The sequence below is a fragment of the Triturus cristatus genome, chromosome 3_2, assembly GCF_964204655.1.
Source record: "Triturus cristatus chromosome 3_2, aTriCri1.1, whole genome shotgun sequence".
Lineage (NCBI taxonomy): Eukaryota > Metazoa > Chordata > Amphibia > Caudata > Salamandridae > Triturus > Triturus cristatus.
In genome coordinates, this window is record NC_140584.1 from 824159180 (window position 1) to 824180011 (window position 20832).

At 45.0% G+C, this 20832-nt stretch overlaps 1 protein-coding gene across 2 annotated transcripts in view; it reads right to left on the reverse strand.

Annotated features, from left to right (window-relative positions):
* AOX1 (aldehyde oxidase 1) overlaps window positions 1–20832 on the reverse strand; it is a 542538-nt gene that overhangs the window by 424781 nt on the left and 96925 nt on the right. For both annotated transcript variants that reach the window (XM_085649034.1, XM_085649035.1), the window contains exons 6-8: window positions 8019–8080; window positions 4180–4260; window positions 1008–1088 (exon numbers count right to left, since the gene is read on the reverse strand). In XM_085649034.1, the coding sequence (XP_085505160.1) occupies window positions 1008–1088; window positions 4180–4260; window positions 8019–8080 (224 nt within the window). The remainder of the gene's footprint in view (window positions 1–1007; window positions 1089–4179; window positions 4261–8018; window positions 8081–20832) is intronic.

The window sequence follows — 20832 nt, forward strand, 5'->3', positions numbered from 1 at the left end:
TACGTGCCTTGAAATAGTCACCGCTTGTGAGGAAACACATGTTGGCTGTTGTCTTGATAGTATAATCATAAGGATCATAGGATTTGCTATGCATTTATTTTGAATAAACCTCCTTGGATTGGACTCTCTACACCCTAATTTGTGGACTTGATTTGTTGACCTCTCCAAGAGTGCTATGGTACCTTTCTGTACTTCATTATGTGCGATAAACCCTTTGGGTTTACTGTTGGCTCTACCCATGGGTAGTAGGGTACTCGATACCAAGCAAGCAAACAACTGATATTTTTGTGTTATCAGTACTAATCCCTAAACATTGTATGTTTTAGGGGGTACGATTATTATATCACTACTACTTACCTCTTTGCCTAATTGATATTATGCAAACAATAATTGATTTCAACCTTCAGTTTAATAGTTGAAGATAAACCTCTTTAAACAGATCCCTTTTTATTGTTCTTGAGCATGACACACTTCATGTTCTCGGAGTCTAATCAAGCTTGGATAGTAAAGAACCTCGATGATAAGTGAAAAAATACATTGATAAAAAGAACTTCTGTTGAGCAAATGCAATCCCCACATTCCCCATATTCATGTAGCTAAAGCTATTAGGTAGCTATGAAAAGTAAGATGTTTTATACTGTGTAGTGTACCTGCTAATCACACAATGGCTCTGCATTTTGTAAGAAACAAAAGACATGATCATCAGAAAATGTGTGAAGGAAGTGTTAGATTTTCCATTGTAAGATTCTCCTACAGAGAAAAGTGGAATCACCCTATGTATAGTACAGATCGTTCTGCGGACAAATTCTCTCTCTTTCAATTCTCACTTGTTCCACAAATCAGAACCCAAATCTAAATCATACCTAGAGTAATTGAACACCAGACAAGGTTTATACCAAAGTACTAAAGGTATCTGCAAGCATTTTCTTTGAACTGCTACTACCCAGCCTGGATACAGAAACTCCAGTCTAGATATATAACCCATCCATCCGTACACAAACTCTTACCATGAGTTCAGGTGGAAAGATGATTTCTTGAGTAGGGTCAAAAGGCAGAAATCCACCTTCTATTTTCAGTTTTGTGGAGGCCTGAGAATGAAAAGAGTGTTTTTAAATGTTAAATACTATAGAAAGCCATGCATTGCTTGGACTTTATGGCAAGAGCAACATTTTCAAAACTCAATCTTTGACTCTCAGAGTTGAAGATCACAATATCACCCAGCTTGCCAGTAGAAGAGGAGAGCGTAAATGATGTTCAGGTACTGATGAATTGGTCAACACATTACTTAGAAAAGTGTGGATTCCGAATATCTAATATTGAGGAAAAAAATATTGACAGGTAAGTATGTATAGATTTTCTATACCTAGCTCCACATTTTTGAACCATTATGATGTATATCTAGCTTCAAGGCATAAGTGGATTTAATATCACTAAATCTGTATTTCTTCATATGCACTTCTCTTCCGCTGTTTAGGTCCTTTATGTTTTGGCTTCAATATTAAGATTAAGGTATCAAAATATTCCTTTACTCAATGTTCTAGGCTATAACCCTCAGAAGTACATGCTTATAACATTTTATAATGTATGACTACAGGATATTTTTTGAGTTTCTAAAACTGCATGACTTAATAAAAAACACACCATGAGCAGTTAGGTGGCTTAGTTAAATTCTTCTTCTAGTCACATCTTTATTATGTTTCTATTTACATTTGTCTGTTTGCATTTGAAACTATGACCTTTTGAAATCAAACCTTGTATTAAATGGCATTCCTTTCACTAACAAAATCAATGTTTTCAGTCCTATTTCTTTAGCAGCATTCATTCTGTAAGCCTAATTCCTGTTTGTCCGATTCTTTCCTCCCTCCTGTGTCTGTTCATTTAGTCCATCGAGAGGAAACACAGAAACCGACTTGTCTCTCCGTGCATGTTTGGAACAGAAGTAGACGACCAGTTGAAAGAAAACTTTGGCATGTAAAAAAGGTTCAGAAGCACTTACATTTACGCCTTTACGTAAACTAAAGAATAATTACATAAGTTAATGCTGAAGGGTACGGATGTAAGTGGTTGGCAATAAGATACTATGATATCTTTAAAACTGGGAGAAAATATAATTAATCTTTTTTTCTCCACATGTTACAGAAAGGCAGGACTAAAGTGTTCGGCGTGGTATGTGAAGTTGTTGCCATAAAGCTATGGAGGGTAGGATTTAAGTGGAGCATAATTTAAGGTGAGCTGTTGGATTGGGCTCTAACAGGAATTTGGAGGTGGGAATTCATCTGTAGAATTTTTAACGGCGGAATATAGGGGACAGGGTTTAAATGTGACTCTATTTAAGGTAAATGGTAGCTTCGAGGTTATTCGAGGAGGATACAGAGTGGGATTTTACTAATTGCTCTAGGAGGGCGAACAGGGGTGGGAAAAATAGGAAGAGTTACTTTAGCATCTATTAAATTACAGCATTCAGAACTGAGTTAATTGTTAAAGGGCTTTGCATGTTGCATATGATACAACGAGAGTCAACTTAACAGCCGTGGTCAGTGATTCACAGTATTGCTCAGCGTTTTGAGCACCTACATATTTAAATAGGGTAATAATGCAGAGTGTAGAAATCTGGCTAATGTTATCTCTACAAAAGTAAGCCCACCAGGGCTAATAAATGGTGAAAATTAGGGAGGAATTTCATAAACCTTTCGTTTTCTGGAATATAGTGTGGATAACCACACCCTAAGCTTGATGTGTTTGCCATTCCCCTTTTTGGGGGCATCATCAAAATTTTAACAGCCCTAATAAAAAGACATATTGGCAGTTGGATTTTCCAGCATACTGATTGACCAAGCTTAGGTTAAAGCTGATTTCTTTTAGAAATATATAGCCTAGAAACCAGTTATTTTAGCAAGATTGAGCTTTAAAGCATTGGTAGTCTTGTATTGTGAAGGCATTGAACAGCAGGGAAGGCTGTGAATGCAACTTGGCTTATGGACACTAGGATAGAGCCAATGCAATGATTTTGGGACTTCAGGCAAAGTCTCTTATTGTCACATCACTCCTCACCATGTATACATTTCATTCTTCTAATGGCTATGTCAAACCAAGTTAGTTAATATCCAAATACCAGAATTAGGATACACAACCTATGTCTTAAAATATCTTCTGCACATAGCTGGCACCCTGGAAGACTCTAATATCCTTCAGGTCCCAAACAAATTATTGGCTTATATCCATCCTGGATACATAATAGTCACAAGTGTATAAATAGCAGAGTCACATGGGAGTGTGTGTAATGCAGTCCGCCCACACAGATCTCTATCTGTCTTTTTATCCCTCTCCATTCAAATGTGACTGTTTCCCCACTTCCAAAATAAACAACACTCTTGAGAGTTATAAACCCAACGGCTGCAGTCAGCACTGGAATAAAATGGAAACGGCAACTGAAAACAAACACAGCTTAGAGGACCTGCAGACTAAACCATAACCGCCAACAAATCACAATGATACTTTGTGCGTCTGTCTCTGACACTTCTTTCATCCATCATATTGCTAGGCGCTGTGTCACAAGACAAGATAAGAGCACCTCTGTGGTCTCACTCATACACAATACCTAAACATTTCCCACAGAGGTTCACAACAACAAGTAAATCATTCTTCCCCCACTCCCCCTTCGATGTGCATTGTTACCTGTCCTATAATGTGCTTCGACTCGCACAATGGGGCATGAAGCATTATATAAATGCGACAAGAAAATAAAATATAGACCTACATTGTGAGGGCTTACGATACATGGGTGGATTGGCAGGCAAACAGTGTGAAGGACATGGGGCACATGAATATAGTGTGTGAGAAACTTAGGGCATACATATACAATATGTGAGGAGCTTAGGGCATATGGCCACAGTGTGATGAGCCTGGGGTAAGTGGACAGTCTCTTTGTGTGAGGAGCTTGGGGCGAGAAAATAGATGTACTTAACAATACTTGTATAGCACAAACCTAGCTGGGAAGCAACAGAGCACTGGAGAGGGTAAGAGCCCCGATGTATGATTCAAGATCATTTATAACAAGAGATGTGTCTTCATTTTCTTTCTGGAGTATTGGAGGGAAAGCCATCAACAGCATGTAATAATACTATTTAAAATACATACATCACATACAATAATGATAAGTAAACATGCATGTGGACTTACTTTATCATCTTCAGACACGGCAAGTGAGCCTCCCACTGGATCCATACAACATCCAGACTTGTCTTTCTTGCCACAGCAACTCTAAAGGGGGAAGCAGCATCTTTTATAAAGTATTGCACATTCAGTTGCTGCTCTTCCCTACTAATGCACATATCACTTGTGAGACACATTTCGGACTGTGTGCACCAGTCATTATCTCCTGCTGCCAACCTGCAGATGACCGGTTGGATACACCGCAGCATCTCACTATTAATAAGAAAGCTATTTATGTCTCAGGCCCAAGACCCAGTAGCCCTGAACATACCCAGCTCTAATACCTTCTGATACCCCTGATCTCCTTATATAGAATAGTGGCATTTCCTTGCGGGGTGACAAAAACTCGATAAACAAACTGGAATGCCATCTGTCCTGCAAGCTGAGAATGAGGAGGCGCCCATTATCCAGTATCCCTAAAAGACCAGTTAGGACTGGGAAAGAGTCAGTAAGATGTCATGCTCGAGATGTAGGGGGAACAGGCTCCTCATTTAACCACTGGCAGAATGCTGTGTGTTTGTACATGAATGATCTCTGAGGGTAAACATGGAAAAAGTGAAGTACTTCATGTGCAAACCAGAAAAGCCTGTCAGCGCAGGGTATGGTGTCTACCAAAATCAGTATCAATCTCATGAGGAGTACAGACACCTACCTGGGATACCTAAACAAGATATTTTACTATGTTACTGGTTCTGCTTCACCTTTACTCCTTGGTTGGAGGCAGAGCAGTGGTCATATTTCGCAGACATGCATGCCACCATCGAAATTAAGCCATACATCTGGTTATAAGATGCTTGATAAGAACCTCGATCATGAGAAACTGGCAGCGCCTTGTGAGACTGACCTGCCCCCTCCCCCCTTCAGTGCACCTCGGTCGACAACCTAGCGGTTCATTATTCCTTAACCATATCCGACATTATCGATGACCTGGCACCACTAAAATTAAAAAGAACTCAGATCAAAGACAGGAATCCCTAGTTCAGCGGATCCCTCAACAAGGAGAGGAGATCCCTTCGACAGACTGAACAAAACTGGAAACAACACCCATCAGCAGTCCATCTAAAATTTCTCCGCCAGGCCAGAAATGCCTATAATAAGAAAATCCTCAACTCTAAAATATAATTTTTCAGATCTGAACTTGAGAACGCCGAAAATCGACCTCACAAGCTGTTTGACTTGGTCAAACACCAATCCAACAAACTAGCAAAAACCTCCAAAGAAACACCTAAACCCCTAATATCAAGCGAGGAATTTTCATCCTTCTTCTGCGACAAAATCTCTGCCCTAGGAAATGAACTTAAATCCGCAACTCACCACCAAACTCAAAATCTGCCAGCTCTACCTATTCTCTCCGAGCTGTCTTCCCAAACCTCACCCAAAATCCTAGCGCACTGGTGCAACTTTAAAATCTATGACGAACACACTATCTCGAGAATTCTTGCCTCCTTAAACCCGAACAATCACTTCAATGATCCTCTCCCGTCTAACTGCCTAGCTGCCGCATCTCAGGCTATCATCCTTTCTTGGACCTCAATAATCAAAGCCTCCCTCCTACAGGGTTCAATTCCTGATTCACTCAAGGCTGGCCAAGTTGTCCCCATCCTAAAGAATCCTACGCTGGACAGTGCTTCCGCTGAGAATTATAGACCCATATCCAACATCCCACTCCTAGCCAAAGTTCTGAAAAAATGTGTGCAACAGCAGCTGAGCCAACACATCAACAACTTCCACCTGCTAGATGACTTCCAATCCGGGTTCAGACCTGGACACAGCACGGAAACCACCCTCCTCCACATCGTGGATGACGCCCTCCAGGCCCTCGGCCAAGGCAAAACCTGTCTCCTAATCCTCCTAGACCTTTCTTCTGCTTTTGATACGGTTAACCACGAAATTCTCCATAAACGCCTCAAACTCAGGATGGGGTTGGATGGCACCATCCTTGAATGGTTTAGATCCTTCCTCCAAAATCGCTCACAGAGAGTCCTCATCAACGGTAATCTATCCATCTCCTCTCCGGTTATGGTTGGAGTCCCCCAAGGATCAACCCTCTCCCCTACCCTCTTCAATCTTTACCTTGAACCACTCAGAGGTGCTACAAGCCGCCAATATCTCCTACCTTATGTACGCCGACGATACACAGATCTACATAAAAATCTCTTCCCCTGAGGACATTTTCTCCCTTAACGAGGCCCTGAAGCTGACAGTCCATTGGCTCACCGCCAACCAGCTTAAACACAACGCAAATAAAGCTGAATTTCTTCTAATCTCCCCACCCAAAACCAATCCAGACATCCAGGAATGGATCAAGACCATCACAGCACTAAACTGCCCTCCTACCATTGTTGACTCGGCGAAATCCCTTGGAATAACCCTTGACGGCAGCCTGAACATGCGTGGCCATATAAACTCGATGGCCAAAATGGCCAGATTCCACCTGAGTTACCTAAGAAACCAAAACACTTCCTCGATGTTTCTGACCTTAAAACGGCAATCCAGGCACTAGTCATTTCCAGACTAGAATATGGATGCTCTACTCTCGCAGGGCTACCCATGAACTCTCCGACCCCATTGAAAGCCTGCCACAACACCGCCGCCAGACTCCTAACTAGCTCAAAGAAATTCGACCACATCTCTCCCCACCTCAAAGTTCTGAACTGGCTTCCCCTGGAGGCCAGAATCCAACTTAAACTGGCCTGCATTACTCATAAAGCTCTTTACTCCAATTCCCCTGCATTTACCACCCGAAAACTTGTGATATCCAGAGGATCAAGAAACTCCTGATCTGCCACAGACCTGTTGCTGCAACCAGCAGGCTTCCGGAAGAGAAAAACCTACAATCGGTTCTTCTCTGGGGCCGCTCCAAGAATTTGGAACTCTCTCCCACCCGCCATCAGAAGACTTCCGTCCTTGGCACACTTTAAAAAGGAGATCAAAACCTTCTTAATGGGCAAATACCTTGTTTAATGATTACATTACAATCACCTCAGCGACATGAGCTGAGCTGCCTCGATAAAGCGCCGGGACACTCTACGGAGTAGCCGTGCGCTATAGAAATAACAGTTTAACATAACATAACATAACATAACATGTGCCACCCTCCACCTCAGCATTTTCCACGGCTTCTACGGATGATACCTATTCCTGCACTCCTGGGCATCCCACCCAAGAGTTGAGACTGCGTGCCTTCTTTTATAATGTATCTACCTGTTTACATTTTTATCCCACATTTTATAATGTATCTACCTGTTTTAATTTTTATCCCACATGTAGCCGGGGCCTTACACTGCGTTCTTTTTCTAGTATAATGTATACCCTATTTTACCCAATTGGTCCCTCCCTTCCTAACGCTTTGTATTCCACCCTTAATCCTGTAAAGTGCTCTGATACCCTCACAGGTCTGGTTCACACTCTATAAAACTATAAAAATAAATAAACAAATAAATAAATATAAGGCCAAACTTTAGGCTTCATTTTGCATATTTTACCTACCACCTATGTAAAGAATGCTATGAAGAGGTGCCTGCCTAACAAGGCAGCCGATTGCAACGGTGAGCTCTAGGCTTTTTTTAAAAGTACACATTCTCCACTCATCCATCATTAAAAGTCTTTACTTAGAATTTGGGAGGGTGATTCGGAGAGGAATTCCAGACCCCCACTAAATAGGCAAATTCATTTTAGATTAGTTATTTGTGTTTTGACAGCTTTACTATGTTTTACTGATATTAAAATACATATTTCTGAAGGAAACAACAAAATGAGAAAGTGAGATAAAAATGAACTATTAGCATTATTAAAACAAAACTCACTGAAGAGAAGGTCTTGCAGCCATCAATGATTGGTCTGTACCCTGTGCAGCGACACAAGTTTCCTGAAGGGAAGAATTCAGAAAAGTGGGTTTCTACATAGTGTATTCTCCTAGCATTCCACATTTTAAGGCAGGAATATTACAGATTTATAACGTTCCAAGTAAATTTCTTTTAACTGACTGAACTTGTAATCAGAACTTATGTTTGTTGTAGCAACATATAGTGTGCTTGTCTGCTTTTAGTATGCAGAACCTGAAAAAGATGCTGATATTTGTAATGAAAAGTAAGGCGCCGTGCCCCCATGATTTGACTGGGAGTCTACTTACATCAGGACTGATCACTTGTTGATGTTTAAATGCAATTATGGATATTACAACAGAATACATTGGAAAAATGTGATTACCGTAGTGGAGGTTTTTGTTCTGAAATAGCTTAATACAGACTGGAACGGATGACATTACAAAAATGACTAGGGCGATGTTGGCTGCTTTAATGGTGAGCATCTATATTTTTTGCACTATGTCTCCTTGCTATTTTGTGAGTATTCTAGCTGGGGTATCTTTCTTAAAATGCAGCGGCACATGTAATATTGTCACCTCAAGTCTCATGCATCAAGGAACCATCCGCACGGTCCATCTGGAGACCCAAACGTCCCGATTGGTGCCGGAGCCACCCGCGGGGATCCAGTAGGGGTCCTATCCGAATCCACAGGGCCCGAAGGCACGCCAGAGGGAACAGCCATCCAAATATTTGTATCAACCCTTAATATACGAACAGCAGTAAAAATGTGGACATTGATACACCTAGTGGAGCTGAAGAGGGGTTGATAAATCTCACACGGACTATCCATTATGTAGAAAAAGTCATAAACCAACATTGGAGGACCTAAATAGTCAGCCAGAGGGTCAGGATGCAGGTGGAGTATCATCAAGTGACAGTGCTGCGAATTTGGTACCAGCACTAGAGAACGGGGAAGTGCTGAGCATTGGTCCATTGGTGGAAATGGAAGTAGGGAAAGTTCCAGCTGTACTTCCTCAAGCCACAGGACCCGAGACATTAACCCAGGAAGGGCCATTTCAAAGACTCCAGGAGGCGGAAGAGCGCACTAGTGGAGCGTGTTAATGCTAATGATATGGGATGTCAAAACCAACAGCAAGTCAATGAGTTGTCAACTGGTCTATCTAGTTATAGCCAACACTTAATGCATCACGTCTAGCAGTTCTTCGAAACTATCCTAGCTGAGATTCGAAAATGCAAAACTTTGCAGGCCCAGTAAATTGCTGCAGTTCATCAAAGGCTGGATAAAATTGAGGGTATGGTTCAACAAATTCAGGAACAAATTAAAAAACTTGAGCAAAGAGTGTCAGACATTGAGGGCCACTCTTTGAGCTGCGACAGTGATATTGCTACTCTTTGGAAAAAATTACAGGCCTCACAATTTAAAATGGATGAAATGGAGAACTATGCGAGAAGATCTAATCTGCGTTTCACGGGGATTCCAGAGGATAATGAACGTATAAACGGCCATACTAACCCCTTGTTATTTATGGAAACAATGATTAAAGAACAAATACTTGCGAATCCGCCGAAAGACCTTACCATAATGAGGGCGCACAGGGTTCCGCACAACGTTTAGTTGGGGCGAAGTACCCAAGGACAATGATTGTACTTTTTTAGATTTTCATGTAAGAGAAGCCATTCTAAGTTAGGCAATTCAGAAAAGGATATTTTGAGTACAGGCGTCTATCATCCAACAGTCCAAATTTTACATTTTATTCAAAGGTCCATTTAATCAATGTGTTACTCTAGAGGAAGCTCATGATGTACTACAAAAAGTGGTAAAAGACAGTAAAGGCTAGTGCCAACCAGAGGCTAGACCAGTTGAAGAGAAAATGTGATATAAGAAAAGATAGAAGATTACTGTGGTTAACTAGAATAGGCTGTAGGTAAACCGGTTACTGCGGGAGGCCACGGGTAGAAGGATAAGCACTAGTCGCTTGCTTCATGGCAGATCCAGTTAAGTCACATGAGCTGCAAGGTTTTGGGTGTGGTATACAAATCTACTCTGTTAATTAACCTCTGTAAGCTGTTAGGTTTAGATCTTATGCACTTAATGCACTTTTTATATTTTTTATACTTTTTATATTAGCACTTTTTCTATAGACCTGAATTGGGTCATCTTGTTTCAGTAGCACTTTAGGATTGGCTGAAAACTGTGTTTCTTAGGTTTATAAGCTGTCAGGGTTCTCTCTAAGCACTTTGCACGTTGCATTTTGTAGGTAGGACCACTTACGCTGCTGGCTGGTTACCACATGTATATACCCGAACCGGGTTTCTCTGTTATAAGGTTCTTATTTATCTAAACTGTAAAGGCCTAAGTTTTGGGGTACAAGTTACTTTACCGATGGGTTTCATCCGGCCAGCCGGGGTAAAAAATTTGGCTAGGCCGTACAAATTTGTCAAGTATATTCACTTTGTCGCACAAGCACTTCCTACATGCAAGCACTTTATTCTTGCTTCTGTGTTGTCGAGAAGAGGCATCTGAACATTATGGAGGGGTGGAAGCAAAAACGCGTGGGTAGGTGCCAAGTCAAGACGCCAACATTTTGGGTGGGTTGAAGAAGGGAGTTAAGGGCCATTTCCCTCTTTGGGTGGGGCAGTGGTGAGGGGTTGGAAGGGGAGGGATGGGAAGCAGGGGTATGCAGTTAAAAAAGAGCAAGACAAGAGTAGGTTGGGAATGGGCAAGGTATAGGAGCATGAGGAGAAGAGGGGGGAGGTGGTAATTGTGGAAAGCAGGGGTACGGAACAAGTTCAGGAAACAAAGGGCAGTAAGGTTATACTAGGGGGGGAAATAAGGGGAAATAAATCGTTTACTGCACAAGCAGTGGTGATATGTATAATTTGAGGGAATGTCACAAAGGATAAAGAAAATCTCCTGTAATGTAAATGGCCTTTTAAATGCACGTAAAAGTGGGGCATTGTTAAAATGGTTGGGATCTTTTACTCCTGAGGTACTATTTCTTCAGGAAACGCATTTTAAGTCTAACACCCTCAAACTGTTGTTGCCAAAGAAATATTCACAAGCGTACTTTGCTTCGGCCATTATGGTAGTTCGGGGAGTTGGTATTCTGTTTTTGAGTATGTTGGATTGGGAGGTGAGAGAGGTGAGCCAGGATGAGGAAGCAAGATGGTCCTGGATTGAGGTTAAGGTTGTTGGGGTCCTTCTTATTTTCTTGAATTATTATGGGTCAATCTCTGACGATATTAAAGCTTTAGAGCAGATTTATGGCTGCAATGCTTACTTTTTGACTCAGGCTATTGATTATTTTTCAGTCAACAAGGACAAGGCTCAACTTTAATAATGGATGCAGAAAAAGCGTTCAACCTTGTTGACTGGCAGGCTCACTTTTTTATTTTAGGGGAGTTGGCTTTCCTTCCCAATTGATAGTGATGCTAAAGGAAGTTTACAAGGGGGCTGAAGCAAAGATAATTATTAATGCGGAACAGGTGGGAGAGGTTGGGATTAGGTGGGGCACCCTTCAGGGATGCCTACTATCCCCACTCCTGTTCTCTCTCTTTATTGAGCCACAAAATCCTCAAAATCCGCTCTAATTCATCAATCCAAGCCCCCATGACGGGGATGGCAAAAATTTAACTTTTTGCAGATGACATCATCTTAAGGCCAAAAGTGCAAACATACAGGAAGTGCAGGAGGAAATCCAGACCTTTACAGGCATAGGTGGTTGGAGAGTCAACCAGTCCAAAACAGAGTTGCTTCTGTTCAACTCTACGGATGCCCAGTTGCCAGCAGGGCTACAGACTTTACCACAACAGCCTGTAAGATACTTAGATCTATATGTAACAAATGATTTTTCACAAATGTTCCATTCAAACTATGGGAATACCCTTATAAAGGCTATTAGAGAGGTGGACACTATTATCCTTGTTGTTAGTGGGTCGAAGTTTATTGGTCAAAATGTCAATACTCCCCTTGTTTGTATTCTTGTTTCTGAACCTCCCCTTTGAGAGTGCCGAACTCATACTTTTGGGGAATTAGACAATTTGGTAAGTCAGTGAATACAATTAGTAGCAACATCATCGAAATATGATAATTTTATTCTAAATCATATGTTAAATGAAAGTGCAATTTATTTACCAGTTTTTTTGGGTCAACGAAATTACCTCAGAAAACGAGGTGCAAGGTCAAAACAACAATAGTATCACGCTGCCAACCATTTTTTTTTATCTGTTTTATTGTTTTCAAATAACTGTAAGCACATTTATGGTACATGCAACATTATTAACAATGATACAGTATATTAATAACTTGGTGGATTCTGTCAAAATTCTTATAGATCCCCACAATATCCTGAGGGACCTTATAACAGTACAGTGCTGGTATGCATGTAGTAGTTCCCATTAGACTCTGGCAAGTGTTCCAAGCTTCAAGGATTTGTGAATACAGATCCAACTAACATTTTCTGCGAACCAGCCTAGTATAGCAGAAACTTGATATGTGGTTACTTAAGGCAGCGCTTTGATCTTTATAATATTGTTTAGGCATCTTATACATCGTCATTAAGTATTTAGTATACTTCCCCCTGTGGTATTATTTCTATTGAGAGTCTAGTTTACTGAATATATGCAGTAGGACATGAAAACATTCCACGGTATAGAACATATAGTGTGGTTGCACAGCCTAGATAAGAAAGGGGGTTGCAACGTAGAGGCAGGAGTCCGCTGGTGTCCATTAAAACAGGGTAACTAATCAAAACAAGGAGAGGAAGGGGGAAAGAGGTGGGGCCAATAGGAGTCGTAGCTTGAAGCCTGGCCCTGTTCGTGGGTGGCATGGAGAGGAGCCAAGGGGTTAGGGCAGAGATACAGGGGGGACAGGATTGGATAGAGGGTCACTCGCCTATGCTGCTGTGGGCTGTTCCACTGTGCGAATTTATCCCCTCGTGGTAGCAGTGTATCTTCAAAGAGCTGTAGAGCGTGAAGGTGAGGGGTAAAGTGACAGTGTTCTAATTTGGAGAGATGCTCTAGCAATGGTTGCCATACATGCATGAATTTGGTTTCAGAGTGTGTAATACGACAAGTTAAAAGCTCTATTGCCATAGTGTGCCAAAGGCGAGTAAACCACAGCAAGATGGACAAGGGCAAAGGCTTTTTCCATTGCAAGGCGATTGCTGTTTAGCTTCCCTTAGCATGTGCAGGATCAGGCGCCAGTCAGTGTGCGTCATAGCTTTGAAAGATTGGGGTTGGATCTCTAGAATTGTTACCTGCGGCGTGTTCGGTATGGGGAATCCCACTGTGTCTTTGATGTGGCTCAGCACCTCCTTCCAAAAGAGAGTTAAAAGTGGGCAAGACCACCAGATATGGATGAAAGAGCCCATGCCAGAAATGCAGCGCCAACACAGGGGTGAGGAGGTGGGGAACATTCTCAGCAACCGGACAAGTGTGTAATACCAGTGGGTCATAACTTTACAGGCAGTTTCACCCTGAGAGATGGTTCTATAAGTCCTAGGGATGTCGCGTCAAAGCTGTTCCCACTGATCCAAGGGAATAGCATCTGGGGTGTCTGAGTGTCTCTGCGTTTAGTAACGGTGGAGGGGCCTAGGGGTGGAGTGTTGTAGAACCTTGTCTGTGTGCAAAATCAGTCCCCGCCAGCCATCGGAAGAGCTGACGCGTGACCCATGGTGTATTAGTGGGCGTGAGTAGCCAGTGTCGTGGCGGGGATGTGGAAATCTTGTGTGCATTGGTCAAAAGCCTTATAAGTTTCCCCCTCAAAAAGATCGCTGATCGTGTGACACTCCCCTTCCCCCCCAGGCTAAGAAGGAGTGGGGTTGCAGGGCTGGAGGAAAGCTAGGGTTCCGGGCCAATGGGGTGTTGGGAGAAGGGAAGGAGGTGAGACCCCTGGTGACAACAAGTTTGTCCCATAAGTCTAAGACCGTTCTTGTTGGGGTGGCAATGTGAGCACTGCGTGGTCTTAATTGCTTCGGTGGCCAGGCCAAGTCCCAAAGAGGTCTGCATGCCACCACCCTGTACACATGAAACCAATGTTTTTAGTTTCGTGAACCACCCACTCCGAGATGTAGTGCAGGTGCGCCGCCCAGTAATAAACAAGAAGGTTGGGACAGGCAAGCCCCCCGATCCCTGGGCAGCAAGAGTATCCTATTGGAAAACCTCGGCCAACCCTGTCCCCCAGATAAAGGAGTTCACGTCCTTCTGGAGGCGTGTGATAGCTATTTGGGGAATAGGCGTAGGGAGAGTTTGGAAAAGATAAAGCACTTTGGGCAATATTGACATTTTCACTGTGTTGGGTCAACCAAGCCACGACATGGGGAGCGACTTCCAATGCCTCAGGTCTTCCAGGACTGAGAGCCGGCATTCCGGCCAATTAGCTTGAGACCATGAGGCCAGTGAAGGTGTCACATTGAGACCCAGGTATCGGATCAAGTGGGTTGTCCATTGAAACGGGGTGAGTGATCATAGCTCAAGGACTTCCTGTGGTGAAAGTGTTAGGTTCAGCGCCTGCGATTTAGCTGTGTTAATCTTGAGGCCTGAAATTTGTTCAAACGTGTGAAGGACCGTGATCAGTGTAGGGAAAGATTCCGAGGGATTGGTCAAAGTAAGCAGAAGGTCATCTGCAAATAGCGCAACTTTATGTTTGTCACCGCCAAAGGGGATACCCTTGATGTTAGACAACCGACGGATAGCTATCACCGGGGGTTCCACTGCTAAGGCAAAAAGTAGGGGGGGAGACTGGGCAACCCTGTCGGGTACCTGTGCGGATGAGTACTGGGGGGAAGGAGCCCGTTAACCCAGATTTTCATGGTGGGGGCAATGCAAGATGCCATTATCCAGGAGACCATGATTTGTCCAAGCCTGATCCTCAGCAATACCGCTCTGAGAAAGGTCAAATCCACCCTATCGAAAGCTTTCTCAGCGTTTAGGGAGAGAAGATACGCTGGAATGTCTTGTCGCTGAACCTTCTCATCCAAGTGAGCCAAGCGATGGATGTTGTCCGCTCCCTGGCGCTAGCGAATAAACCCGACCTGGTCTGGGGAAATCAGGCCAGGTAGGTATGGCTCCAATCGGTTTGCCAAGAGCTTGGTATAGATCCTGGCAACAGTGTTGATCAGGGAGATGGGACAGTAGGATGCGCAGAGTGACGGGCGCTTCCCTGGTTTAGGTATAAGAGCTATCTCAGCCATGGTCATCGTGGGTGTTAAGCTGGTGTTGTCAGAGAAAGGATTGAAAAGGTTAAGCAGGTGGTCCTGTATTTGGGGTAAAAACAAGTGATAGAAGGAGACCGTAAGCCCGTCAGGGCCCGCAGCCTTACCCACCGGTAGATCTTTCAGTTCCCGATGCACCTCAGCCAGTGTGAATGGGGCCTCCAGACTTTGTGTATGAGTAGGATCGAGAGGCGACCATGGGCATGAAGCGAGGAAGGGACCTGCCTCTCCTTGGGACGTATTGCCTTGGCTATATTGGGTGGAACACAATGTATTAAATGCCCGCTGTTTGTCAATTTCAGAGGTGGCCCACGTGCCGTCTTTGTTTTTAACTTTGGAGATATGGGTACGGGAGATTCGGGTGCGTATTCGACGGGCCAGAAGGGACCCGACCTTGTTCCCTCCTTCACAATATTTTTGTTTCAGAGTGAGAATTGAGCATTCCGCTTTGTTCACCCGCATTGCCCACAGTTGGCCATGAAGTAAGGCTAGCTGCTTCTTATGCCGTCGCGAGGGCGCAGCATGATCCAGGTGTTCCAAGGCCTTGATGTCCCTGAACATCCCATTTTCCACCAGCCGAGCTTCCCGGGTACGGGCAATTACGAGTGAGGTAATGGAGCCACAGATGGTCGCCTTGAAGGCGTCCCACAAGGTATGCCCATCAGTATCAAGTTGGGCATTCACCTCGAAAGAGGCTTGGTTCTCTCGCCGGATTTCTGCAACAAAGACCGGGTCGCGTAAAATGTGAGGGGGGAGCCACCAGCATGATGGAGGGCGGTATGCCACACTGATGCCCTACAGGGTCATCTCAAGGTGTGCATGGTCCGAGATAGATATATCAGAAATGATCGCCGACTCAAGGGCTCGGATAAATGAGTGCGATAAAATGAAATAGTCGATGTGTTAATACTAGCAGTGGACATGGGAGAAAAAGGAGCATCTGGCAACTTATAGTGCCAGTCGTCTACCAAACACAGAGCCGTGATATCTCTATTCAGTGCCATCAACATCGTTCCCGCCCCCTGAAAGTTAGTCGAACTGCGATTCAGCTCAAGGTCCCACACCAGATTGAAGTCCCAACCAATGAGCAGCTGTCCGTCCTCTTGTAAAGCTAGGTCCTTGAGGAGGTTTCTAAGGTACATGTCCTGGGATTGGTTGGGGGCGTAGACGTTAATCAAGATGAGGGGTCTGGCATTAATTTGGGATTTAATTTTGAGGTAGCGTCCCTCCCTGTCTTGTATCACTTGAGCCCCCTGCAGACCAAAACCTGCCTTGAGGAGAATGGCGACCCCTGCCGTCTTAGTTAAAATAGTGTTGAACCAGGTCCATACAAATATCACCGTGTGGATTAAATGTGAGGGCCGTGCAAGAGCTCTCGGGTGTGCCTGGTCCCTCTCAGGGGTATCATTGTTAATTCAGGCTCACGTACCGTGCATCGTCCATCTCTTGTCTACGTGTTGGAGCAAGAAGATCGCCAGGGTTGCCCCCCGGGGCTAGTGAGGGCATGTTAGCGGACGACCTCTGTGGTCAAGGCATATGTGGAAAGGGTGCCACAGAGGCCTGAGGAGTATGAGTTGGTGATTAGGCGTCATCCATGGAGCGTAAGTGCTGTATAATGTCCTGCTTGGCCTGGAGAGATGATTTTCCCCTAGCCTGGGGCTTATATCTGGGGTGCTGTACAGTTGTCCACTCTGGGTGTAGAGAGTATCTAGGCAGAGCATGTTGCTAGAGTAGGGCTAGTGGGTGAGAATCTGCCGAGATATGCACCGGCTGCTGAGCTTCCCCGAGGGATCGCAGCGATCTGCCTTTGCCTTCCCATGTAAAGATCAGGGCAAAGGGGTGGCCCCATTGGTATTTAATGTTGAGTTCTCACAACTTATCGGTGACCAGTTTAAAATGCATGCAGCGTCAAAGTGTTACAGGCGAGAGGTCCTGGAAGATTTGGATGTCCTGTCCATTGTAGGTCAGCTCTGTCTTGTCCCTGGCAGCCCTTAAGATTGCCTCTTTCTCTGTAAAGAAGTGCACCTGGGTGAGGATGTCCGGTACGAAATCCGGGCCGCCCCGTGGGGCCGTGACCCGGTGGGCTCTGTCTAGGGCTGGCGGAGAGGCATCATCATCATCTCTGACTGCCTGGTGGAGGTCCGCCATGTAAGCTATAATGTCCGGCCCCTCCATGCCCCTAGGGATCCCCCTAATGTGGAGGTTATCCCTCCTACTCCTGTTTTCCAGGTCTTGTTGCTTTACTTGGAGCTCTATATGTTGTTCCTCCAAGGTAGTCATCCTGCGTCATAGGTTCTCCTGATCCCCCCTCCGTGAGTCCAGGGTACGTTCAAGATCATCAACCCTGCCCACAATTTCCACCACATTGCACCTGAGGTCGTGAAGACAGGCTTTGAATTGTGACTTGAGGGAGCCTATCTCTGCTTTTATTTCTTGTAGAAAGTTGGTCATGAAGGTCTGCGTGAGAGGGCTCGCCGCTGGTTCCCCAAGGGCAGGTGTTAGAGGGGGTCCGGCGGGGCAGATGCAGAAGGACCTGACTTTAGCCACACGGATGGGACTGTAGCGTCTCTAGAGGAAGCAGCTGGTGTCTCCTTTCCGGTTTTAGTGCGAGGCATGTTCATCTGGGGTTCTCGCCCCACAGAGACTCCAGATGAGGGTGTTGAGGGCTGGAGCGAATACTGCTGCTCTGCAGTCGGGGCTCAAGGGGACGATGAGTCTGATGCCTCAGGGTTCCAAGGGGTGGAAGGAGCACAACCCCACCAGGTTCACCCCCTTCAAAAACACAATATCCTAGCACACAGAGGAGTAGTCCAAAGATGAGCCTCAGCGTCACCCCAGAGACCAGAGTGGAGAGCAAGGTAGGTGGAAGAACCCACAGCGAGATCCAGGCCCGGGCCACTTGTTAGGCTAGTGCGCTGTAGGTACCTCCAGTGTGAAGTTCGGCAACAAAGTCATGGGGCTGCATGGGAGGGGGAGGTGGGAGGCGGACCCCAGGCCAGTCCCCTTGACAGGTAAATCTGGACCCGAAGAGGCAGGTTCCTCCGCAGGGGCCCAAGGGCCGGACTCCGATCATCCACTAGCGTCTGGGAGGAGGAGATAAGCACTCGTTGTCCGACAGTGCAGCCGATCGCCCCCACCCCACTCCAGGGGCCCCACACCGTTGGTTAGGTCAAGGGTGCCCCTCTATAAGATTCAGGCCCAAGCCGGTCACTAAATAGAGGCAGAAGAGCCCCTAGAGTGAGACAGGTCAGGAGGCCCCAAGTCTGCATCGGGTATAAAGGAGAGGGGGAGCCCAAGTCAATCTCTCCAAGGGGTGTGCACCAACCCCAGGTAGACCCGGTTTTCAGTGGGGATTCCCAGGCCCAAGCAACAGAAGTCTTTCACAAGCGAAGGATGCGCCTCGCTGTGTCTCTGCTCTCCTGCAGCTGGCCCATACTTATCTTTTAGCATCGGGACCCTTGAGCCGGAGGCAGATCCCGCTCTAGCCCATCGCCTGTCGCCTGACACACCTTACAGGTGCTGGAGACCTCCTGGGGTGAGATAACCAGCTGGAACACTGAGGCCCGTGGATTGAGATCGTCAGGACCTGCCATCTTGGGGTCGGACGAGACGGTGGCGGTGCGCCCCCTGAGGCCCAGGACTGACGTCTGGCCCACTTTGGGTCCCTTGTGGGTGCTGCAACGCCTGCCTGGGCCTGGGGGTTGGAAGCAGCTTTACTGAAGTCTATGAGGCATGTAGTATGCCAACCATCTAGATAGAAAAGCCGGTCTCTTAAAGTTTGCAGCTCTCAAGGCTTTGTGACCAATCTCACTATAGTTGCCATTCTTTAATATTAAACCTGCAGCCAATTTCTTGCAAAATGTTTAGAAGCTACTCCTCAATAAGTTTAATATTGGCACACTGGCGTAGCAAGCTGTGCCAGTTTCCTATTCAACACAATTTCTTATTGTTGATCCACCTCATTATTGTTCTTGCTGTTTCATTAATCATCATATAAATATTTTTAAGGAAACTGGGTATTTGGTTACAGCATAACCATGGAGCTCAATGTTGGCTGCCAACTTGCTGTAATATCGATTCCCATGTTATCAGGTTAGTAAGATTATAAAAATCACCCAGCTTCAGAAAACCTAGGTCACTCCCAGACCCCTTGTGAAAGCTGTAAGCCCCAAACCCCACAGTCTTGGAGAGAAGTAAGTGCATGGCATGCCGCTACATTATGTGCTTTAAAAAATAGCTGGCGTGGCGTGGCCGGGCTGCAGATGGAGTAAATGTAAATGTAAGGCTGCTTTTATATAGCGCAGACTGTCACTTTGTAAGGAGCATCCTGGCGCTGAGTAAGCGGAGGTAAGGGGGGGGCCCTAAAATTCCTAAATAAGAGAGAGACACAACTCGTCTGGGGCCACGAATACCCAAGTCTTCAGGGCCTTCCTGAATAGTGTCTCTGTATTCAGCAATCTCAGATGGAGTGGTAATATGTTCCAAGCCTTGGATCCTAAAACAGCCACTGTTCTACCGCCCCTAGTTTTGTATTTGAAGATGGGTGGTTTGAGGAGGTTGGCAGTGGAGGACCTGAGTTTAAAAAGCGCTGGCAGTAAGTTGTGCCAAGTACCTAAGGAGGGTAGTGCAGTGAATGCTTGGTAGGCGCTCCTCACGCCTTACACTCCGCACAATAGTGCACACTTTCACTCTTCGGCAGCCTCAATGGCCAGATCCACTTTAATGGAGTTTTGTTAGTACAGAAATCATAGATTTTCGGGAAAAGCATCAACTAATGGTTCAAATCGATTAAATACTACTCCTTGGGACTGTTGGACTAAGAGATCTCTGATAGAACACTTTTTGGTGGCAGGAGGTTCATAGGAACTGGCCTTGTTGCTACAAAAGAACAAAGGGCTTGCACAAAGGATTATAAAAAAAACTTTGTTTTTAATTTAATTTGGGAGAGCTTCTGTTGCTTGTTCTTTAGGTACTTGAGTCCCAGATATCAGTAAAAAATGAAAAATCAACGTATAATACGTTCATCATTGTCGGTTCCATTCACATGCCAATTGGCAGTTAATGATTTTAATGGGAGAATATTCGTGCACAATAGCGACCAAAACCATCTAATATCATGGTCAATGTTCCAAGTCAGGTATTGCTGTGGTTTTCTTGCGATGCATCAGGTAAATATTGGATCGAATGTCAACCTTTTGCCACAATATTCAGTATCTATATAAAACCTCAGTTTACTTGAAATATGCATACAATAGATTTTTATTAGGCCTGAGCGAAAAAACTACGCTACGCTCGCGGAGTGTGCGTAGTTTGCGCAACTACGCGAATCGCACGTAGCACCGTGCAAAAACGCGTAGCGGCCATTTTTTGCTCGCTCGCGGTCCTCAACATCAAGTTGGCAACCGCGAGAAAGCAAAATCAACATCCCGGTGAGAATTTTTCCTCGTTCGCGATCGGCAACATCAAGTTGACGATCGCGAGCGTGGAAAATAAACCTCCCGGCGAGATTCTCAACGTGGGGAGGTCAGGTTTCTCATTGCGAGTGGTTGTGTATGCTTGCGACCGCCTGCGATGAGAAA